This window comes from Rhinatrema bivittatum, chromosome 2 (genome assembly GCF_901001135.1).
Source record: "Rhinatrema bivittatum chromosome 2, aRhiBiv1.1, whole genome shotgun sequence".
NCBI classification, from domain to species: domain Eukaryota; kingdom Metazoa; phylum Chordata; class Amphibia; order Gymnophiona; family Rhinatrematidae; genus Rhinatrema; species Rhinatrema bivittatum.
Window position 1 is genome coordinate 1,787,803 of NC_042616.1, and position 25,318 is coordinate 1,813,120.

Here is a 25,318-nt window from a genome sequence, read left to right on the forward strand (position 1 = left end):
GGAGCTTCCCTTCCTGCCAGCCGACGGGGCTTCGGATGTCAGTATCCCAGCATCGGAGTTCTACTCGCCTGGATCTCTCCTGCATTCTCCTGTTCTCAGCGTGGTCCGTGACCTGCCCTCCAAGGCAGTGTTGGGGACGCGTGGGACAGGGTGGCCCTTGACTCAGTCCCAGAAGTGGTCTGAGCGGGGTGCCCTGAGGGACAGTGCCCATGTCTTCCTTCAGCCCTTGTTCCTGAGTCTACATCTGCACCTTCAGTACCTCGCTTCTGAATCTACCTCTGCACCTTCAGTACCTCACTTCTGAATCTACCTCTGCACCTTCAGTACCTCGCTTCTGAATCTACCTCTGCATCCTCAGTACCTCTCTTCTGAATCTACCTCTGCATCTTCAGTACCTCACTTCTGAATCTACCTCTGCACCTTCAGTACCTCGCTTCTGAATCTACCTCTGCATCCTCAGTACCTCTCTTCTGAATCTACCTCTGCATCTTCAGTACCTCGCTTCTGAACCTACCTCTACATCTTCAGTACCTCACTTCTGAATCTACCTCTGCACCTTCAGTACCTCGCTTCTGAATCTACCTCTGCACCTTCAGTACCTCGCTTCTGAATCTACCTCTGCATCCTCAGTACCTCTCTTCTGAATCTACCTCTGCATCTTCAGTACCTCTCTTCTGAATCTACCTCTGCACCTTCAGTACCTCGCTTCTGAATCTACCTCAGCATCTTCAGTACCTCGCTTCTGAATCTACCTCTGCACCTTCAGTACCTCGCCTTTGAATCTACCTCTGCACCTTCAGTACCTCGCTTCTGAACCTACCTCAGCATCCTCAGTACCTCTCTTCTGAACCTACCTCTGCATCCTCAGTACCTCGCTTCTGAATCTACCTCTGCACCTTCAGTACCTCTCTTCTGAATCTACCTCTGCACCTTCAGTACCTCTCTTCTGAACCTACCTCTGCATCCTCAGTACCTCGCTTCTGAATCTACCTCAGCACCTTCAGTACCTCGCTTCTGAACCTACCTCTGCACCTTCAGTACCTCTCTTCTGAATCTACCTCTGCATCTTCAGTACCTCTCTTCTGAACCTACCTCAGCATCTTCAGTACCTCTCTTCTGAACCTACCTCTGCATCCTCAGTACCTCGCTTCTGAATCTACCTCAGCACCTTCAGTACCTCTCTTCTGAATCTACCCCTGCATCTTCAGTACCTCTCTTCTGAACCTACCTCTGCATCCTCAGTACCTCGCTTCTGAATCTACCTCTGCACCTTCAGTACCTCGCTTCTGAACCTACCTCAGCATCTTCAGTACCTCTCTTCTGAACCTACCTCTGCACCTTCAGTACCTCTCTTCTGAACCTACCTCTGCACCTTCAGTACCTCACTTCTGAACCTATCCCTGCATCTTCAGTACCTCTCTTCTGAACCTACCTCTGCATCTTCAGTACCTCGCTTCTGAACCTACCTCAGCATCTTCAGTACCTCTCTTCTGAACCTACCTCTGCATCTTCAGTACCTCGCTTCTGAATCTACCTCAGCACCTTCAGTACCTCTCTTCTGAACCTACCTCTGCATCTTCAGTACCTCGCTTCTGAATCTACCTCAGCACCTTCAGTACCTCTCTTCTGAATCTACCCCTGCATCTTCAGTACCTCGCTTCTGAATCTACCTCTGCACCTTCAGTACCTCGCTTCTGAACCTACCTCAGCATCTTCAGTACCTCTCTTCTGAACCTACCTCTGCACCTTCAGTACCTCTCTTCTGAACCTACCTCTGCACCTTCAGTACCTCACTTCTGAACCTACCCCTGCATCTTCAGTACCTCTCTTCTGAACCTACCTCTGCACCTTCAGTACCTCTCTTCTGAACCTACCTCTGCATCCTCAGTACCTCGCTTCTGAACCTACCTCTGCACCTTCAGTACCTCTCTTCTGAATCTACCTCTGCACCTTCAGTACCTCGCTTCTGAATCTACCTCTGCACCTTCAGTACCTCGCTTCTGAATCTACCTCTGCACCTTCAGTACCTCACTTCTGAATCTACCTCTGCACCTTCAGTACCTCGCTTCTGAATCTACCTCTGCACCTTCAGTACCTCGCTTCTGAATCTACCTCTGCACCTTCAGTACCTCACTTCTGAATCTACCTCTGCATCCTCAGTACCTCGCTTCTGAATCTACCTCTGCACCTTCAGTACCTCGCTTCTGAATCTACCTCTGCATCCTCAGTACCTCGCTTCTGAATCTACCTCTGCACCTTCAGTACCTCACTTCTGAATCTACCTCTGCACCTTCAGTACCTCTCTTCTGAACCTACCTCTGCACCTTCAGTACCTCGCTTCTGAATCTACCTCTGCACCTTCAGTACCTCGCTTCTGAATCTACCTCTGCACCTTCAGTACCTCACTTCTGAATCTACCTCTGCACCTTCAGTACCTCTCTTCTGAACCTACCTCTGCACCTTCAGTACCTCTCTTCTGAATCTACCTCTGCATCTTCAGTACCTCGCTTCTGAATCTACCTCTGCATCTTCAGTACCTCGCTTCTGAATCTACCTCTGCATCCTCAGTACCTCGCTTCTGAATCTACCTCTGCATCCTCAGTACCTCTCTTCTGAACCTACCTCTGCACCTTCAGTACCTCGCTTCTGAATCTACCTCTGCACCTTCAGTACCTCTCTTCTGAACCTACCTCTGCACCTTCAGTACCTCGCCTTTGAATCTACCTCTGCATCCTCAGTACCTTGCTTCTGAATCTACCTCTGCACCTTCAGTACCTCTCTTCTAAATCTACCTCTGCATCCTCAGTACCTCGCTTCTGAATCTACCTCTGCACCTTCAGTACCTCGCTTCTGAACCTACCTCAGCATCTTCAGTACCTCGCCTTTGAATCTACCTCTGCACCTTCAGTACCTCGCTCCTGAGTCTACCTCTGCACCTTCAGTACCTCGCTTCTGAATCTACCTCTGCACCTTCAGTACCTCGCTTCTGAATCTACCTCTGCATCCTCAGTACCTTGCTTCTGAATCTATCTCTGCACCTTCAGTACCTCTCTTCTGAACCTACCTCAGCATCTTCAGTACCTCGCCTTTGAATCTACCTCTGCACCTTCAGTACCTTGCTCCTGAGTCTACGTCAGCACGCCCAGTATCTTGTCTCTGAGTCTTCGTCTGCACTTCCAGTACCTCACTCCTGAGTCTTCGTTTGCACTTCCAGTACCTTGCTTCTGAGTCTACGTCAGCACTCCCAGTACCTTGCTTCTGAGTCTACGTCTGCACTCCCAGTACCTTGCTTCTGAGTCTACGTCTGCACTTCCAGTATCCTGCTTCTGAGTCTACGTCTGCACTTCCAGTATCCTGCTTCTGAGTCTACGTCTGCACTCCCAGTATCCTGCTTCTGAGTCTACGTCTGCACTCCCAGTACACTGCTTCTGAGTCTACGTCTGCACTTCCAGTATCCTGCTTCTGAGTCTACGTCTGCACTCCCAGTACACTGCTTCTGAGTCTACGTCTGCACTCCCAGTACCTTGCTTCTGAGTCTACGTCAGCACTTCCAGTACCTTGCTTCTGAGTCTACGTCTGCACTCCCAGTACACTGCTTCTGAGTCTACGTCTGCACTCCCAGTACACTGCTTCTGAGTCTTCGTCTGCACTTCCAGTATCTTGCTTCTGAGTCTACGTCTGCACTTCCAGTATCCTGCTTCTGAGTCTCGTCTGAATCTATGTTCCAGTCTTCACTGTCCTGGCCTCCGTCCGGCCTGCCGCTTCGTGCCGTACCCTGCGGCAGGTCCGAAAGGGCTGGGAACGGTCGGAGGACTGTTCACTAGACCAACATTGCGTTGTTGGGTCTTCCGAAGCGTGCAGGTCCGGAGGAGGGCTGTCGCCTGGTCATCACTCCAGTCTTGCTTCCGTCCTACCCATGCTCGGGCATGCCACGCCTCCCGCGGCCCTCTTCGGAATCCTCTGGGGTCGAGCCGCGGCCCAAGGACACACCTCTCTCAGGAAGTGGGATCGCTCTCCGAGCGCTCCACAACATGATCCCAGTGCAGACACCAGCATCGCGTACCTGTAGTTGAGGTTAATATTTTTCTCTATGGGCATCACTTTGCACTTCTTCACGTTAAATTTCATCTCCCCATTCCTTCTCAATCTGATGCTGTTTTGTGTCTTCTGTAAATCTGATCACCTCACTGGTTGCTCCGTTTCCAGATCATCTATGAATATTGTTAAACAGCACAGGCCCCAGTACCGATCCCTGTGGGACCCCACTAAATGACCTTTCTCCATCTGGAAAACTGACCGTTTACTCCTACCCTCTGTTTCTGACCTTTTTTTAATCCAATTACCAGTCCACAATAGGACGCCGCCTCCTATCCCATGACTATGCTGTAAACCTTTTATTTAACAAACGGGAAATACACAGTTAACATCCTTCAAACTGCAGAAATAGCATCTACTGAGGATTCTCATGGGAGACTTTGTCACTGCTTTCTGAAAATCCAAATCCACTGGTATCAACCTGCTCACCTTTAACCAATAAGCCTCGATACTCTTAATGCAACTCCGCCATTGCTCTCTGCTCCAACGGCAGGGGGGAAAGGGGAACTGGACTCATTTGGCAACTGAAGGCTGTAGGGCGATATCTGTTTACCAATGATGCACCAGCTATGAATTATAATAGCCATGCACAGGATATTCTTTTAAAAAAAATTTTATTTATGTATTTTCCAATATACACTCAAGAAGAAAGGAAAGAAAGAAAATAAGAAAAACAAAACATCATAAACAAACTTCTCTGCACTATCAAGTGCACAACCCCGATAAAATACCTTGAAATACTGGAAACGAGATCTGACTCTACAGGAGGCTACACTGATATGTCGTATAAAGCTACAGGCATAATACGTTTACTCGTCAGCTGCAGAAGTGGGAGTAGATGCAGAGGATATTCTATATTGCAGGAAATTAGAAAGTTGTATAGGTGAAAAGAAATCGTAAATATGATTCTGAAATTTATGTGTAAACAATTTTTATTATTGCACAAAATAAAACCCCCCTACAACAAGACAGAGAATGCATAGGTTCTGAAACATTCATCGTCAAAACATAACCACACATAGTTAACAAATAAACCCACCGTGTCAGCCCCAACTCTCCATCCCTCCCCCCATCACTGAAAAGAAAAAAGCAAACAAACTGTGTCCAAAAGAAGGATGGAAATCCAGCGCCGTGACTCTCATCCAAAAATGCAAGAGCAGTCTGTCCAATCAATGCCACTCATTTAGAATCAAACTAGGGGATCTATGTGGGAGAGTTTGCAAATAGGGATCCCAGGTGTCCAAGAACAAATTTCCCGATGTCGTGGAGACTGCCGCACGGTCCCAGCGCCCAGGAGCACCACACCATGTAGATTGTTGCACCACAGCCAGTACGATGGAGGGATGGTCCTCTCTCCACGGCAGCAGGATAACGTTTTTGGCCACCAAACAAGCTTTTATGCGGTAACCACCAAAGCTCGCACACGTAATGGAGAAATACAACCAAAAGGTGCCCCCCCAGAGGGCAGAGCGGGATACGGACCCCCAGTAGACTCCCTAAATAGCGGAGCACCTTAACCCAAAGGGCTCTGAATAGGGGGGTATTCCCAAAAGGCATGCGACAGTGAGCCAGGCAGGGGTCCACAGCGCCCACAAGAAGCTGAGGATGAAATCCGGAGCTGGTGTGCACCTTGAGAGGAAACATAACAGCGACGGATAAATTTATATTGCATTTCCCTATAAGAAAACATAAGAACATAAGAAAATGCCATACTGGGTCAGACCAATGGTCCATCAAGCCCAGCATCCTGTTTCCAACAGTGGCCAATCCAGGCCATAAGAACCTGGTAAGTACCCAAAAACTAAGTCTATTCCATGTTACCATATACGTCATATTCACTGAGATTTGGGACACTTGTTTGAAATAAGCACGAATTATGAACCCCGTAACCATAAATACCCCATCGCGGTTCCACCGCTCGACTAAGATGGTACAAGTATTAATGGCAGTTAAATGTTTAAGGAGCTTGTAATAAATGGATAGGGAAGGCACCTTAGCCTTTTTCAAACGAAAAAATACCATCTAGGGACTGAAAGGTCGAGGCCAATTTAGAAGGAGGAGGCAAGGAAGCAACATAATGCTGGAGTTGTAAGTACGGGAAAACGTCCATGGCCGAGAGGGCATAGATCTGCCTGAGTTCTAGAAATGGGAGAAGTTCACCTCCCCGGCATCAAAACATGAACCTAATTGTGTGATCCCCTTATCTCCCCAGCAGCGGAAGGCAGCAGTCTGAGAGCCAGGTGTGAAATCCGGGTTCCCCCATATGGGCAAGAGATAGGCACAAACGCGGTCCATACGCAGCAATCTCGTAAGTCTAAACCGAGTGAGACGGATGGGCTTAATGAGAGCATTCTGCACCAGGAACGAAGGGAGGTGGCTAGAGGGGGACTGGAGAACAAATTTAAGGGACACCCGACCTGCTTATTCCTGATCCGCGGGAACACTGACAAAAGAGGACGTGGCCAACAACCGATCTCTGATCACTCGCAGATTGCTGGCCAAGTTGTAGAAGGCAAGGTCGGGGACTCCCAACCCCACCTCTCCCGCAGCCAGGTCAGCGGGATTCGAGCCTTCCCTCCCCACCAAAAAAAGCGTTGCTGAGCCGCTTCAAGCTGCTGCAAATCAACACGCCGCATCAGGAGAGGAAAATTCTGGAATAAATATAGCCACTTAGGAAGAATAGACATCTTAAAAAGGTTGACTCGGCCCCCGAAGGATAAAGGTAGGGAAGTCCACAGAAGCAATTTATCTTGAGTGGCCTTAAGCAGGGGATGGACATTGACTTTATAAAGGTGGACAAGCGAATGGGGAATCACAAACCCAAGGTAGGTGATGGAGTCTGTGGCCCATTGCAGAGGGAAATCTTTGCCCCCAAGTCCTCTGAAGGTCATCCGGATAGGCTAAAGCCAAAGATTTATTCATATCAGCCGGAGCACCGAGAAAACCCCAAAGGCCCATATTAACTGGAGAAGAGGATGGAGGGATCGACGCGGGTCCGTGAGAAACACTAAGATGTCATCCGCAAAAGCGGCATATTTAAAGGTCACAGACTGAACTCGCAAACCCTTGATCCCCCCCTAGCCATTTGTATCAGGCACAAGAGTGGCTCAGACTGGAGAACAAACAGGAGGGGGGAGAAAGGACAACCTTGACAGGTGCCTCTGGAAATAGGGAAAGCTTCCGACTGAGAACCATTGGCGATGATAACGGCCTCCGGGGCCTGGTATAGAAGACGGATAGCATTAACAAATAATCCCTCAAAGCCCATCATATTTAAAATTTAGAAAAGATAGTCCCACTCCACCCTATCAAGTGCCTTTTCAGCATCAAAGCTTATCATGAGGAATGGGACCTCCATCTGTTGGCACACTGTCATGGCCGCTAACACTTTACGAATATTAGTGAGGCCGTGACGCCGCCGGATAAAGCCCACCTGGTCACGCTCAATAAGAGAGGGAAGGATAACCGTCAAACGATCCGCCAAAACTTTGGCAAAGATCTTTTGATCAAAGTTTAATAAAGATATAGGGTGGTAAGAGCCAGGCAACAAGGGATCCTTACCCGCTTTAGGAATGAGTGTAATATGAGTGGGATTAGTGTGAGCTGGGAAGGTACCTTGCCGCAACAACTCAGAGAAGGCTGCAACCACTAAATCTGCCATAGCTTTATAGAACTCTGCCCCATAGCCGTTGGGTCCAGGAGCTTTAAGACCTTTGGCACCTCGAATAACCGCGAGAATCTCATCGAGAGTGATGGGCATATTTAAACTAGTGTTTTACTCGAGTGAGCGAAGGAAGATGCAGTTGAGAGCAAAAGCGAGCGCAAGCATCCGCATCCCAGCCCCCTGAAGTATACAAATCCTGATAGAATTCCCAAAAACCCTGCAGAATGGCCGCAGTTTCAGTTTGACCCGAAGCAGCTCGCAGCACTGGAATATGACGAGGACCACGGGACGCATGCACTAAGTTGGCCAACAACTGACCCGATTTATTACTATGCTGATAGAGTTGGTATTGGTAAAACAGGAAACTCTTTTGAGCTCGCTGGTGGAGCAATGTAGTCAGTTCTCCCTGAATTGTCAAAAATTGGGTGCGTACCGCCCGAGTATTAGCCCTATTTAAAGCGTTTTATTTAATTGAGCATTCAGTGTCAAGATTTTATGATCGATAGCTTTTTTCCGATGGGCCATATAGGAAATAATATCACCCCGGAGCACCGCCTTCGCTGAATACCAAAAAAAGGGCCGGCGAAATCTCAGGTTGCACATTATGCTCCCGTAGCCCATCCGCTTAGCACGTAAGATATTCCTGGAATTTAACATCTTTCGCCAAATAGAACGGAAAGTGCCAACGGAAAGATGAAGGACTGGGTGGGGCGAACAGCAAGCCTAAGCGCACCGAAGCATGGTCAGAAATGAGGACGTCATCAATAGCTGCTGCCTGCACCTTGGACATGCCTAATCAGAAAATAATCTAAACGAGATAAAGAACCGTGCCCTCTCGAGAGATGAGTGAAGTGACACTCCCCCGGGTGGAGGACCCGCCATGCATCGACCAATTGTAAAGAGGGCCCCTTGCCATAACTAGGACGCGGGCCAGGAGGGGATGACTTGTCCAGCCGAGGATCTCGAATGGTGTTGAAATCACCCCCCCACAATGAGGAAATCCTCTTGGTAGGGTAAGAAAGCGTGGTAAAGCTCCCTAAAAAAAAACTAGGACTGGGATTATTAGGAGCATAAAGATGACAAAAAACGGGTTTGTTCTGAAAAAGTTCCATTAATAAAATAAAATAGGGGCCCATGGGGTCAGCAATCTCAGAGAGGACCCGCAAGGGCAAATTTTTGTGAATCAAGATCGCAACCCCAGCCCGACTGTGAGGTGGTGGATGCATAATAGACCCCCCCGTCCCCCCTCCCCAACATCGCTCCAGCTTCTCATGTTCAGCATCACCGAGATGAGTTTCTTGTAAAAAAAAAAAAAAAGGCAACCTTAATATTTTTTTGTTTCAAAAGGGACAAAACTCTTCGATGGCTGGATGGGCGAATTTATCCCGCATGCATCGCAAGTAATCAGACCAGTGACGTTCTTACGAGAGGACCGAGCGGGAAAGCTACTAGCAAGGGAATAGTGATTTTAAACCGCAGCAGAGGCCTTGCACTGCGCAATCCTCGGCTCCAGAAGAGGAACGGAGCAGAAAACAGACGCAGCATAGAATACAATAAAGAAGATATGAAAACCTGCCGGCGTAACACCCTCCCATCCCAGTCCCGTCCCCCCCCCCCCTTACTGCCTCTTATAAGACCCACACATCCCTGCCAAACAACGGAGAACACTACCATGCTGGCAGCCTCCCCCGTCCCCCCATCATCACTGCACCCACCCCGATCAACACCTGCCCAACCAGACCAGCAGGGGAATGCGAGAGAATACGGAAAGAGATCGAGCTCTAAGAAACGGGAATAACAAGAACTTGGCAAACAGAGGTATCCATAAGAAAAGGGCAATATCAGCAATTATAACACCCACAGTACCTCTGTCTATATCTACTGGTGCGGAGTCACAACCCAGGTGTCCTGGACTGATCCTGGTACGTACAGGGAAAAAAGACTGTCCAGCGCTAGTATAGTGCAACGTGACAGCGGCTGTATCGGGGCCTCCAGGCAGAAAAGCCCCCCCCCCCCGAGGCCCGAGTTGACGATGGAATGATGGCACCATAGCGGTCAGAAAGCCAGAGACCGTCCAGCAAAGAGACCCTCCAAGCTGCGCCTGTCTCCAGCGCTCAACCAGGATTACAATGGAAAGGCAAGAGCACCAAACCCCCGGGGGCAGAGAAGAAAAACACCCACCCTCGACAGTTCAGCCTAACAATGCCGAGAGTTTCCCCCGGTGTCCTAGCAGGTCTGTGAGCCGGGGGAGCATTGAGGGTCTCCAAGGCCAAACCTCAGACGACCAAGCTGGCAGAAACACGTAGAGATGAGGAGAGGGAGCAGCGGAGCTGCAGGCGACTCCTCGGCAAAGAAAAACCCAAGGCTCCAGTGCTCAGCGAAAGAAAGAAAAAAAACCTCCATCGTCAGGCCGCAGGCGTTCAGGCAAGGGAAACTAGAAGAGCACATGACCGTGCCGGGCAAAACCTACAGAGAACGGTCTCAAAGAGGACGGGGGTGGCCCCGACACTGAAAGAAGGAGCCGGGCGGGCGGTATCCGGCCCACAAGGGCCCGGGCGGCGGGGCCCACTCAGTGCGCAACTTTCCACCTGCTCTGGGAACGTCCAAGCTCCTCGTCCAACCAGGATTCCAAGGCAGAGAGGGTCAAGCTCCGTCTGCCCCAGAGGAACCCAGCCCCCGCCCCCGCCAGGGAGGCGTCTGGAACAAATCCCCTGCTGGGAGAGCCGAATCCCAGGCTCCCTCGCATCATGGGGGGAAGGGAAACGGCTGAGGCGCCGACAAAAAAAACAACTGCCCCCGAAGGCGCTCCCGGCAGCCGCCGAACGAAACGGAGGCAAAAACGTTCTCTGCGGACGCCCGCGACGGCCCGGCTCACTTTCTGTATTTTTATTATTATTATGGCTGAGGAATGGCGCCTCTCAGGTCAGTCAGCCTGAGGGTAGGGGGAGCGGCTGGACCACCAGCTTACACCCCGAGGGCCAGGAACGAAGGAAAAAACCCTTAATAGAAACATAAGACCTACCTCAGAAACCATACAAGGTTATTCTCAAGGCAGCCGCACATGCAAGCTGCAGAGCCTCCTATCCCTTTCCTGACTAAAAAACTTAAACTTTTTTTTTTTTTAAACTTCATCCATTCAAAGAATAATAGCACTGAGAGGGGAAAGGGAAGAAATAAAAATTATTCTGTAAACTTTCCTCAAAGATTTGAAAATGTAAGTGGGAAGCGCAGGTTCAAACAGCCTTCATCTGCTGGAGACAGAAGAATACTGATGGGACGCAGAGGGTGCTCATGGGTAATTCCCAGCACCTCACATGTTCTCCTTCTGTCTCCATCTGCTGGAATGGGGATATAACCCATGGTCTGGATTGATTCGGGTACGTACAGGGAACACTGACATAGAAGTGTGATGCAGTGTTGATGTAAGGTATGCTATCACTGACATGGGAATGTGATGCAGTGTTGATGTGAGCTGTGCTATCACTGACATGGGAGTGTGATGCAGTGTTGATGTGAGCTACGCTATCACTGACATGGGAATGTGATGCAGTGTTGATGTGAGCTGTGCTATCACTGACATGGGAGTGTGATGCAGTGTTGATGTGAGCTGTGCTATCAGTGACATGGAAGTGTGATGCAGTGTTGATGTGAGCTATGCCATCACTGACATGGGAATGTGATGCAGTGTTGATGTAAGGTATGCTATCAGTGACATGGGCAGTGTGATGCAGTGTTGATGTAAGGTATGCTATCAGTGACATGGAAGTGTGATGCAGTGTTGATGTAAGGTATGCTATCAGTGACATGGAAGTGTGATGCAGTGTTGATGTGAGCTATGCTATCACTGACATGGCCAGTGTGATGCAGTGTTGATGTGAGGAATGCTATCAGTGACATGGAAGTGTGATGCAGTGTTGATGTGAGCTATGCTATCACTGACATGGAAGTGTGATGCAGTGTTGATGTGAGCTATGCTATCACTGACATGGGAATGTGATGCAGTGTTGATGTAAGGTATGCTATCAGTGACATGGAAGTGTGATGCAGTGTTGATGTGAGGAACGCTATCAGTGACATGGAAGTGTGATGCAGTGTTGATGTGAGCTACGCTATCACTGACATGGAAGTGTGATGCAGTGTTCATGTGAGCTACGCTATCACTGACATGGGAGTGTGATGCAGTGTTAATGTGAGGAATGCTATCACTGACATGGGCAGTGTGATGCAGTGTTAATGTGAGGAATGCTATCACTGACATGGCAGTGTGATGCAGTGTTGATGTGAGGTATGCTATCAGTGACATGGAAGTGTGATGCAGTGTTGATGTGAGCTACGCTATCACTGACATGGGAGTGTGATGCAGTGTTGATGTGAGCTACGCTATCACTGACATGGGAGTGTGATGCAGTGTTGATGTGAGCTACGCTATCACTGACATGGGAGTGTGATGCAGTGTTGATGTGAGCTATGCTATCACTGACATAGAAGTGTGATGCAGTGTTGATGTGAGCTATGCTATCACTGACATGGAAGTGTGATGCAGTGTTGATGTGAGCTATGCTATCACTGACATGGGAATGTGATGCAGTGTTGATGTGAGCTATGCTATCAGTGACATAGAAGTGTGATGCAGTGTTGATGTGAGCTATGCTATCACTGACATAGGAGTGTGATGCAGTGTTGATGTGAGCTATGCTATCACTGACATGGGAGTGTGATGCAGTGTTGATGTGAGCTATGCTATCATTGACATAGGAGTGTGATGCAGTGTTGATGTGAGCTATGCTATCACTGACATGGGAGTGTGATGCGGTGTTGATGTGAGGTATGCTATCACTGACATGGGCAGTGTCATGCAGTGTTGATATGAGGTATGCTATCACTGACATGGGAGTGTGATGCAGTGTTGATGTGAGGTGTGCTATCACTGACATGGGAGTGTGATGCAGTGTTGATCTGAGGTATGCTATCACTGACATGGGAGTGTGATGCAGTGTTGATCTGAGGTATGCTATCACTGACATGGGCAGTGTGATGCAGTGTTGATGTGAGCTATGCTATCACTGACATGGGAGTGTGATGCAGTGTTGATGTGAGGTATGCTATCACTGACATGGGCAGTGTAATGCAGTGTTGATCTGAGGTATGCTATCAGTGACATGGGCAGTGTGATGCAGTGTTTATGTGAGGAACGCTATCACTGACATGGGCAGTGTGATGCAGTGTTGATGTGAGGAACGCTATCAGTGACATGGGCAGTGTGATGCAGTGTTGATGTGAGGAACGCTATCAGTGACATGGGCAGTGTGATGAAGTGTTGATGTGAGGAACGCTATCAGTGACATGGAAGTGTGATGCAGTGTTGATGTGAGCTACGCTATCACTGACATGGAAGTGTGATGCAGTGTTGATGTGAGCAATGCTATCACTGACATGGGCAGTGTGATGCAGTGTTAATGTGAGGAATGCTATCACTGACATGGCAGTGTGATGCAGTGTTAATGTGAGGAATGCTATCACTGACATGGCAGTGTGATGCAGTGTTGATGTGAGGTATGCTATCAGTGACATGGAAGTGTGATGCAGTGTTGATGTGAGCTACGCTATCACTGACATGGGAGTGTGATGCAGTGTTGATGTGAGCTACGCTATCACTGACATGGGAGTGTGATGCAGTGTTGATGTGAGCTATGCTATCACTGACATGGGAATGTGATGCAGTGTTGATGTGAGCTATGCTATCACTGACATGGGAATGTGATGCAGTGTTGATGTGAGCTATGCTATCAGTGACATAGAAGTGTGATGCAGTGTTGATGTGAGCTATGCTATCACTGACATGGAAGTGTGATGCAGTGTTGATGTGAGCTATGCTATCACTGACATAGGAGTGTGATGCAGTGTTGATGTGAGCTATGCTATCACTGACATGGGAGTGTGATGCGGTGTTGATGTGAGGTATGCTATCACTGACATGGGCAGTGTCATGCAGTGTTGATATGAGGTATGCTATCACTGACATGGGAGTGTGATGCAGTGTTGATGTGAGGTGTGCTATCACTGACATGGGAGTGTGATGCAGTGTTGATCTGAGGTATGCTATCACTGACATGGGCAGTGTGATGCAGTGTTGATGTGAGCTATGCTATCACTGACATGGGAGTGTGATGCAGTGTTGATGTGAGGAATGCTATCACTGACATGGGCAGTGTAATGCAGTGTTGATCTGAGGTATGCTATCAGTGACATGGGCAGTGTGATGCAGTGTTGATGTGAGCTATGCTATCACTGACATGGGCAGTGTGATGCAGTGTTGATGTGAGGAACGCTATCAGTGACATGGAAGTGTGATGCAGTGTTGATGTGAGCTACACTATCACTGACATGGGAGTGTGATGCAGTGTTAATGTGAGGAATGCTATCACTGACATGGCAGTGTGATGCAGTGTTGATGTGAGCTATGCTATCACTGACATAGAAGTGTGATGCAGTGTTGATGTTAGCTACGTTATCAATGACATGGGCAGTGTGATGCAGTGTTGATCTGAGGTATGCTATCAGTGACATAGGAGTGTGATGCAGTGTTGATGTGAGATTTGCTATCACTGACATGGGAGAGTGATGCAGTGTTGATGTGAGGTATGCTATCACTGACATGGGCAGTATGATGCAGTGTTGATCTGAGGTATGCTATCAGTGACATAGGAGTGTGATGCAGTGTTGATGTGAGATTTGCTATCACTGACATGGGAGTATGATGCAGTGTTGATGTGAGCTATGCTATCACTGACATGGGCAGTGTGATGCAGTGTTGATCTGAGGTATGCTATCAGTGACATGGGAGTGTGATGCAGTGTTGATGTGAGCTATGCTATCACTGACATGGGCAGTGTGATGCAGTGTTGATGTGAGGAACGCTATCAGTGACATGGAAGTGTGATGCAGTGTTGATGTTAGCTACGCTATCAATGACATGGGCAGTGTGATGCAGTGTTGATCTGAGGTATGCTATCAGTGACATAGGAGTGTGATGCAGTGTTGATGTGAGATTTGCTATCACTGACATGGGAGAGTGATGCAGTGTTGATGTGAGGTATGCTATCACTGACATGGGCAGTATGATGCAGTGTTGATCTGAGGTATGCTATCAGTGACATAGGAGTGTGATGCAGTGTTGATGTGAGATTTGCTATCACTGACATGGGAGTGTGATGCAGTGTTAATGTGAGGAATGCTATCACTGACATGGGCAGTGTGATGCAGTGTTAATGTGAGGAATGCTATCACTGACATGGCAGTGTGATGCAGTGTTGATGTGAGGTATGCTATCAGTGACATGGAAGTGTGATGCAGTGTTGATGTGAGCTACGCTATCACTGACATGGGAGTGTGATGCAGTGTTGATGTGAGCTACGCTATCACTGACATGGGAGTGTGATGCAGTGTTGATGTGAGCTATGCTATCACTGACATGGGAATGTGATGCAGTGTTGATGTGAGCTATGCTATCACTGACATAGAAGTGTGATGCAGTGTTGATGTGAGCTATGCTATCACTGACATGGAAGTGTGATGCAGTGTTGATGTCAGCTATGCTATCACTGACATGGGAATGTGATGCAGTGTTGATGTGAGCTATGCTATCAGTGACATAGAAGTGTGATGCAGTGTTGATGTGAGCTATGCTATCACTGACATGGAAGTGTGATGCAGTGTTGATGTGAGCTATGATATCACTGACATGGGATTGTGATGCAGTGTTGATGTGAGGTATGCTATCACTGACATGGGCAGTGTAATGCAGTGTTGATCTGAGGTATGCTATCAGTGACATGGGAGTGTGATGCAGTGTTGATGTGAGCTATGCTATCACTGACATGGGCAGTGTGATGCAGTGTTGATGTGAGGAACGCTATCAGTGACATGGAAGTGTGATGCAGTGTTGATGTGAGCTACGCTATCACTGACATGGGAGTGTGATGCAGTGTTAATGTGAGGAATGCTATCACTGACATGGCAGTGTGATGCAGTGTTGAAGTGAGGTATGCTATCACTGACATGGCAGTGTGATGCAGTGTTGAAGTGAGGTATGCTATCACTGACATGGCAGTGTGATGCAGTGTTGATGTGAGCTATGCTATCACTGACATGGGAGTGTGATGCAGTGTTGATGTGAGGTATGCTATCACTGACATAGAAGTGTGATGCAGTGTTGATGTTAGCTACGCTATCAATGACATGGGCAGTGTGATGCAGTGTTGATCTGAGGTATGCTATCAGTGACATAGGAGTGTGATGCAGTGTTGATGTGAGATTTGCTATCATTGACATGGGAGAGTGATGCAGTGTTGATGTGAGGTATGCTATCACTGACATGGGCAGTATGATGCAGTGTTGATCTGAGGTATGCTATCAGTGACATAGGAGTGTGATGCAGTGTTGATGTGAGATTTGCTATCACTGACATGGGAGTGTGATGCAGTGTTGATGTTAGCTACGCTATCAATGACATGGGCAGTGTGATGCAGTGTTGATCTGAGGTATGCTATCAGTGACATAGGAGTGTGATGCAGTGTTGATGTGAGATTTGCTATCACTGACATGGGAGAGTGATGCAGTGTTGATCTGAGGTATGCTATCACTGACCTGGGAGTGTGATGCAGTGTTAATGTGAGGTATGCTATCACTGCCATGGGAGTGTGATGCAGTGCTGATCACTGCTGAGATCAGAGACTGACCTTTAGGGTTTCCTCCTCTTCTCTGTACACTGGGTCATATCTGGCCAGAGGAAGAAGAAACTCAGCAGTGGACAGTGGTTTCTTAGCCTGCTGGGTCTGGCGTCTCCTGGTCATCACAGTTTGCACGGCTGAAGTGATGGGACCTTGACAAAACCCATCAGACATTTTGGATAAAGAGCTGAGGTTCAGTTTGTTGGTGATGATGCCCCCGTGATTCAGAATCACTTCCTTCCAGGTCACTAAAAGAAAACAGAGAACATATTAGCTGGGGGAGTCAGAAACTGTCATATGCTTCATCCAGATACAGTCACATCATGAAGGGGAGACTCTGTGACACCCCCCACCCCCAGTTACACACACAGCATGAGAGGGAGAATGAGAGACTCCCCCACCCCCAGTTACACACACACAGCATGAGAGGGAGAATCAGAGACTCCCCCACCCCCAGTTACACACACAGCATGAGAGGAGAATCAGAGACTCTCCCCACCCCCAGTTACACACACAGCATGAGAGGAGAATCAGAGACTCCCCCCACCCCCAGTTACACACACAGCATGAGAGGAGAATCAGAGACTCCCCCCCACCCCCAGTTACACACACAGCATGAGAGGAGAATCAGAGACTCCCCCCACCCCCAGTTACACACACAGCATGAGAGGGAGAATCAGAGACTCCCCCACCCCCAGTTACACACACAGCATGAGAGGGAGAATCAGAGACTCCCCCACCCCCAGTTACACACACAGCATGAGAGGAGAATCAGAGACTCTCCCCACCCCCAGTTACACACACAGCATGAGAGGAGAATCAGAGACTCTCCCCACCCCCAGTTACACACACAGCATGAGAGGAGAATCAGAGACTCCCCCCCCCCCCAGTTACACACACAGCATGAGAGGAGAATCAGAAACTCCCCCCACCCCCAGTTACACACACAGCATGAGAGGGAGAATCAGAGACTCCCCCCACCCCCAGTTACAGACACAGCATGAGAGGAGAATCAGAGACTCCCCCCACCCCCAGTTACAGACACAGCATGAGAGGAGAATCAGAGACTCCCCCACCCCCAGTTACACACACAGCATGAGAGGGAGAATCAGAGACTCCCCCCACCCCCAGTTACACACACAGCATGAGAGGAGAATCAGAGACTCCCCCCACCCCCAGTTACAGACACAGCATGAGAGGAGAATCAGAGACTCCCCCACCCCCAGTTACACACACAGCATGAGAGGAGAATCAGAGACTCCCCCCCACCCCCAGTTACACACACAGCATGAGAGGAGAGTCAGAGACTCTCCCCACCCCCAGTTACACACACAGCATGAGAGGAGAATCAGAGACTCCCCCCACCCCCAGTTTCAGACACAGCATGAGCGGGAGAATCAGAGACTCCCCCCACCCCCAGTTACACACACAGCATGAGAGGAGAATCAGACACTCCCCCCACCCCCAGTTACAGACACAGCATGAGCGGGAGAATCAGAGACTCCCTCCACCCCCAGTTACACACACAGTATGAGAGGAGAATCAGAGACTCCCCCACCCCCAGTTACACACACAGCATGAGAGGAGAATCAGAGACTCCCCCCACCCCCAGTACAGACACAGCATGAGCGGGAGAATCAGAGACTCCCCCCACCCCCAGTTACACACACAGCATGAGAGGAGAATCAGAGACTCCCCCCACCCCCAGTTACACACACAGCATGAGAGGAGAATGAGAGACTCCCCCACCCCCAGTTACACACACAGCATGAGAGGGAGAATGAGAGACTCCCCCACCCCCAGTTACACACACAGCATGAGAGGGAGAATCAGAGACTCCCCCACCCCCAGTTACACACACAGCATGAGAGGAGAATCAGAGACTCCCCCCACCCGAGTTACACACACAGCATGAGAGGGAGAATCAGAGACTCCCCCACCCCCAGTTACACACACACAGCATGAGAGGGAGAATCAGAGACTCCCCCACCCCCCAGTTACACACACAGCATGAGAGGAGAATCAGAGACTCTCCCCACCCCCAGTTACACACACAGCATGAGAGGAGAATCAGAGACTCTCCCCACCCCCAGTTACACACACAGCATGAGAGGAGAATCAGAGACTCCCCCCACCCCCAGTTACACACACAGCATGAGAGGAGAATCAGAGACTCCCCCCACCCCCAGTTACACACACAGCATGAGAGGGAGAATCAGAGACTCCCCCACCCCCAGTTACACACACAGCATGAGAGGGAGAATCAGAGACTCCCCCACCCCCAGTTACACACACAGCATGAGAGGAGAATCAGAGACTCTCCCCACCCCCAGTTACACACACAGCATGAGAGGAGAATCAGAGACTCTCCCCACCCCCAGTTACACACACAGCATGAGAGGAGAATCAGAGACTCCCCCCACCCCCAGTTACACACACAGCATGAGAGGAGAATCAGAAACTCCCCCCACCCCCAGTTACACACACAGCATGAGAGGGAGAATCAGAGACTCCCCCCACCCCCAGTTACAGACACAGCATGAGAGGAGAATCAGAGACTCCCCCCCCCCCCCAGTTACAGACACAGCATGAGAGGAGAATCAGAGACTCCCCCACCCCCAGTTACACACACAGCATGAGAGGGAGAATCAGAGACTCCCCCCCCCCCCCAGTTACACACACAGCATGAGAGGAGAATCAGAGACTCCCCCCCACCCCCAGTTACAGACACAGCATGAGAGGAGAATCAGAGACTCCCCCCACCCCCAGTTACACACACAGCATGAGAGGAGAATCAGAGACTCCCCCCACCCCCAGTTACACACACAGCATGAGAGGAGAGTCAGAGACTCTCCCCACCCCCAGTTACACACACAGCATGAGAGGAGAATCAGAGACTCCCCCACCCCCAGTTTCAGACACAGCATGAGCGGGAGAATCAGAGACTCCCCCCCCCCCCCAGTTACACACACAGCATGAGAGGAGAATCAGACACTCCCCCCACCCCCAGTTACAGACACAGCATGAGCGGGAGAATCAGAGACTCCCTCCACCCCCAGTTACACACACAGTATGAGAGGAGAATCAGAGACTCCCCCACCCCCAGTTACACACACAGCATGAGAGGAGAATCAGAGACTCCCCCCACCCCCAGTTACAGACACAGCATGAGCGGGAGAATCAGAGACTCCCCCCACCCCCAGTTACACACACAGCATGAGAGGAGAATCAGAGACTCCCCCCACCCCCAGTTACACACACAGCATGAGAGGAGAATGAGAGACTCCCCCACCCCCAGTTACACACACAGCATGAGAGGGAGAATGAGAGACTCCCCCACCCCCAGTTACACACACAGCATGAGAGGGAGAATCAGAGACTCCCCCCACCCCCAGTTCACACACAGCATGAGAGGAGAATCAGAGACTCCCCCCACCCGAGTTACACACACAGCATGAGAGGAGAATCAGAGACTCCCCCCCCCCCCCAGTTACACACACAGCATGAGAGGAGAATCAGAGACTCCCCCCACCCCCAGTTACACACACAGCATGAGAGGAGAATCAGAGACTCCCCCCACCCCCAGTTACACACACAGCATGAGAGGAGAATCAGAGACTCCCCCCCCCCCCCAGTTACACACACAGCATGAGAGGAGAATCAGAGACTTCCCCCACCCCCAGTTACACACACAGCATGAGAGGAGAATCAGAGACTCCCCCCACCCCCAGTTACACACACAGCATGAGAGGAGAATCAGAGACTCCCCCCACCCCCAGTTACAGACACAGCATGAGAGGGAGAATCAGAGACTTCCCCCACCCCCAGTTACACACACAGTATGAGAGGGAGAATCAGAGACTCCCCCCACCCCCAGTTACAGACACAGCATGAGAGGGAGAATCAGAGACTCCCCCCCACCCCCAGTTACAGACACAGCATGAGAGGAGAATCAGAGACTCCCCCCACCCCCAGTTACACACACAGCATGAGAGGAGAATCAAAGACTCCCCCCACCCCCTGTTACACACACAGCATGAGAGGAGAATCAGAGACTCCCCCCACCCCCAGTTACACCCACAGCATGAGAGGGAGAATCAGAGACTCCCCCCACCCCCAGTTACACACACAGCATGAGAGGGAGAATCAGAGACTCCCCCCACCCCCAGTTACACACACAGCATGAGAGGAGAATGAGAGACTCCCCCACCCCCAGTTACACACACACAGCATGAGAGGAGAATCAGAGACTCCCCCCACCCCCAGTTACACACACAGCATGAGAGGGAGAATCAGAGACTCCCCCCATCCCTAGTTACAGACATAGCATGAGAGGGAGAATCAGAGACTCCCCCCATCCCTAGTTACAGACACAGCATGAGAGGAGAACCAGTGACTCCCCCCACCCCGAGTTACAGACACAGCATGAGAGGAGAATCAGAGACTCCCCCCACCCTCAGTTACCCTTCCATTCACTGCCCCAAAGGCCATAGAAATGACTCCTCCACTCTCTGTTAGTAATGACTCTTCCTCTCACTACACCAATGACCCTTCCATTCACTGCCCCAAAGTTCATAGAAATGACTCCTCCACTCTCTGTTAGTAATGACTCTTCCTCTCACTGCATCAATGACCCTTCCATTCACTGCCCCAAAGGCCATAGAAATGAATCCTCCATTCTCTGCTAGTAATGACTCTCCCTTTCACTACAACAATGACCCTTCCATTCACTGCCCCAAAGTCCATAGAAATGTCTCCTCCACTCTCTGCCAGTAATGACTCTTCCTCTCACTATACGAATGACCCTTCCATTCACTGCCCCAAAGGCCATAGAAATGACTCCTCCACTCTTTGCTAGTAATGACTCTTCCTCTCACTACACCAATGACCCTTCCATTCACTGCCCCAAAGGTCATAGAAATGACTCCTCCATTCTCTGCAAGTAATGACTCTCCCTCTCAGTACACCAATGACCCTCCCATTCACTGCCCCAAAGGTCATAGAAATGTCTCCTCCACTCTCTGCCAGTAATGACTCTTCCTCTCACTACACCAATGACCCTTCCATTCACTGCCTCAAAGACCATAGAAATGACTCCTCCACTCTCTGCTAGTAATGACTCTCCCTCTCACTACATCAATGACCCTTCCATTCACTGCCCCAAAGGTCATAGAAATGACTCCTCCACTCTCTGCCAGTAATGACTTTCCCTCTCACTACATCAATGACCCTTCCATTCACTGCCCCATAGGTTATAGAAATGACTCCTCCACTCTCTGCTAGTAATGACTCTTCTTCTCACTACACCAATGACCCTTCCATTCACTGCCCCAAAGACCATAGAAATGACTCCTCCACTCTCTGCTAGTAATGACTCTTCCTCTCACAAAACAATGACCCTTCCATTCACTGCCCCAAAGGCCATAGAAATGACTCCTCCACTGTCTGCTAGTAATGACTCTCTCTCTCACTACACCAATGACCCTTCCATTCACTGCCCCAAAGGCCATAGAAATGACTCCTCCACTCTCTGCCAGTAATGGCTCTTCCTCTCACTACACCAATGACCCTCCCATTCACTGCCCCAAAGGCCATAGAAATGACTCCTCCACTCTCTGCCAGTAATGGCTCTTCCTCTCACTACACCAATGACCCTCCCATTCACTGCCCCAAAGGTCATAGAAATGACTCCTCCACTCTCTGCCAGTAATGATTCTTCCTCTCATTGTGCTAAGCACAGGAGAAATGATTCTGCCTCTCACTGACACCAAGGTCCCTTTGGCCTACTGCCCTAAAGGCTGGGGAAATGATCTCTTCAGTCCCTGCCAGTAATTTTTGTTTCTCTCACTGCCTCAAGAGCACAGGATAATGTTCCTCCTCTCACTGTCCCTTACCCCCTCTCATTGTCATTAACAACCCTACTCTCACTGCACTGAGGACTAAGGAAGTGACTTCTCCTCTGACAGGTTTAGAGCAACTTAGAGCTGAGAACTGGGAGCCCCAGGGTTCAAATCCCAACCCTCCCGCTGATACCTCTTGCAAGTTACTTTGCTCTTCATTGCCCCCTCCATCATCTCACGTACCTACAGGCTCTACCTGAAATGTGGGCAATTACGTCCAAAACTCACTATCCCCGAGGACTGGAGAGATGATCCTTCCTCTAAATCCCAAGCTCTGTCACTAATAATCCCCCTTACCACTCTCTCCAAGGTCCCAGGGAAATGACCCTTCCTCCCACTGAGCCCGGCCCCTGGTCATGATCTCTCCCTCCCACTGCCTCAGTGACTATGGAATGACCCCCCCCCCCCCCCGCCACACCTCCTTTCCTGACCCTAAAACCCTTGGAAACGATTGCCCCCCCCCCCCCCTCTCACCGTATCTGGAAGCGTAGTCCGGGCGTGGGATGAGGAAGATCTTCTGAAATGCTTTGCAGAAAGACTTGATGTCTGCCAGGTAAGGTTTCTGGGACGTTCCGACGAGCAGAACGCGGTCCTCCGCCTTTATAGTCTTCAGGACCTTGGGCAGATCTTTCTTCAGGCGCTTGGGGTCCAACTGTGAGGCAAGAAGGGAAGTGTGGTTCAAAAAAACCAGCCCCAACACCGGGGGGCACCAAGATCATCCCTCCCCTCCCCCCCCCAGCTTAAATCATTGAAGCACAAACTTGAAACTCAACACGAGTTACATGCAGCTGAAGGGCGACACTCTGAACGCCGGTGCACGTACGTGGCCGGCGACCTTACGGCCCCGCTGGAAAAGTTGCTGGGCAGATAAGGAAGGGGCGTTCTGGAGCGCCGGTATCATTATGCATGCGGCCAAGCCAGCCCCCAAAACTGTCCTAGAGGCGTCCAGCCTCCTGGGCTCGGCCAATGTTGGCGTTCATCGGGCGTATCCATGAGAGTCTGGTGTCGCTTAAGAGCCCGACGGGCTGTGTTTCCCAGGCCCCGCTCTCATCATGGAGAAGGTCCCCTTCCAAACCCCCCCCTCGGAATTTAATGTAAATTTATCTTTTGTGGCACCTGAGGCAGTGGGAGGGGCCCTGGCTGGAAGGGCCCCCCTGCCTCTCCCTGCTACCTCCCGCTCACTCGGTACCCGGCAGCTTACGTTTTTACCCTGCAAACGGGCTTCAGTAAGGTATCGGGGGGGGGGGGGGGGTGAATGGGAGAGTTTGGGGGTGGGAGGCAGGGAGCAGGGGCAGATTGCAGGGAAATCATCATCCCGGGGAGTTATCTGAGGGACTCCCTCGTGCACCCTCCCTGCAGTCAGGGCCGGAGAGAGCAGGATCTAGGGCCCCTGTGTAAGGCTCTGATGTGATACCTAACAAGAGAAATCTCGTTTTTGTAAATTTCCCAAATAATTCTCGTTTATTTAAACCGAGTCAGAGGATCTCCTACATACGTTTCACATCTCTCCTATGTAACTAACGGGGCCGATACAGTACAGGGCACTGCTCCGGCGCAGTGCGCTGTTAACCCACGCGTTTGGACGCGCTAGTGTTACCCCTTATACAGTAAGGGGGTCGAAAACGCGCGTCCAACCCCCCCGAGACTAACAGCGCCCGCAACATGCAAATGCAAGCTGATGGTCCTATCAGTCATTCCCTTGCGATTCAGAAAGGAAAATGTGCAGCCGAGCCGGAGGTCCCAAAAGTTAAAAATAATTAAAAAAAAAATGTAAAATCTGCCCGCTGGTCGGCGGGTTTGAAAACGGAGGCTCTATTTTGCCGGCGTCCGTTTTCCAAACCCGTGGCTGTCAGCGGGTTTGAGAACCGACGCCGGTAAAATTAAGCGTCAGTTGTCGGACCCGCTGACAGCCGCTGCTTCCGCTAATAAGGAGGCGCTAGTGACGCGCTATTGTCCCTAGCGCCTCCTTATTAGCGCGCTGCCTAATTTGAATACAAAATCGTGTCCCCAGGAGGGGTGCCTGGGCGCGCGTCGGGAGAGTGGGCTCTCAACTCGGAGCACCGGCTCTCCCGCACTTTTTATTGCATCGGCCTGAATGCGTGGCTGCGTCTTCGTATCTGAGAGAGAGAGTGCGAGAGTGTGTGTGTCAGAAAAACACCCCCTACACACTTTGTGTCAGCGAGAAGGACACCCACATATACACACATACTCACAGAAACAATGTGTGTGTGGATTCACTCTGACACACACCTACTCTCTCTCTCTCTCTCAGACTTGCACATTACGCTGTTGTGCTGCTGCTCATGTGCTCAGCGAGTGCCCCCGCTCCAGTGCTGCCAGCTCATGAGGCTTTTGCTCGCTGCCAGCCCTTTCCCAGCCAGCAGCAGATCCCCCTCCCCTTCCCAGCCTTCTTGGCACTCCCGCTCTCCAGGAAGCTCAGGACTGCACAGCCAGCTTTCCCTTCTTAAGAGTTCAGCCCAGCCCAGGCACCTCCCCAGCACCGCGCAGGCACTTCCCTCCTGCTTCACGCCCTCACTTTCTGTGACCGCAGCTCGCCCCCCTCAGCACCCCTGCTCCAGGGCGTTTCCCGTGGACTGCGCGCTATACAGAGTCTTCTGCTTTTATGGTTCACCAGGCTCTGTGCTGCCTTCCTCCTACTGCTGATTCTTCAGGGCTTTAGAAAAGAAAAATTTAAGCCCTGGCTGAGACGGTGCCATCCAGAAAAAAAGGACACTTGGAAGCCATAGCGTGTTAGGCAAATTATAATGCGTGTTAGGTGTGGGCTTGACCCTCAGAAAGCTATGAGTGAACAATTACAATACAGTAAACCTCCCATACCACAACCGCACTAACAGTGGCAACAGTGCAAATATTACACCAAGCCCTAAAACACCAATACACCTATTAGGGAAACAGAACAGGCCAGGCTG

General features: G+C 50.3%; 1 protein-coding gene across 1 annotated transcript in view; it reads right to left on the reverse strand.

Annotated features, from left to right (window-relative positions):
• The window catches only part of LOC115083430 (dynein regulatory complex protein 11-like), a 378,622-nt gene that overhangs the window by 13,427 nt on the left and 339,877 nt on the right, over positions 1-25,318 (reverse strand). Inside the window, exons 17-18 of the mRNA XM_029587237.1 lie at positions 22,863-23,040; positions 16,498-16,736 (exon numbers count right to left, since the gene is read on the reverse strand). Of these exons, the coding sequence (XP_029443097.1) occupies positions 16,498-16,736; positions 22,863-23,040 (417 nt within the window). The remainder of the gene's footprint in view (positions 1-16,497; positions 16,737-22,862; positions 23,041-25,318) is intronic.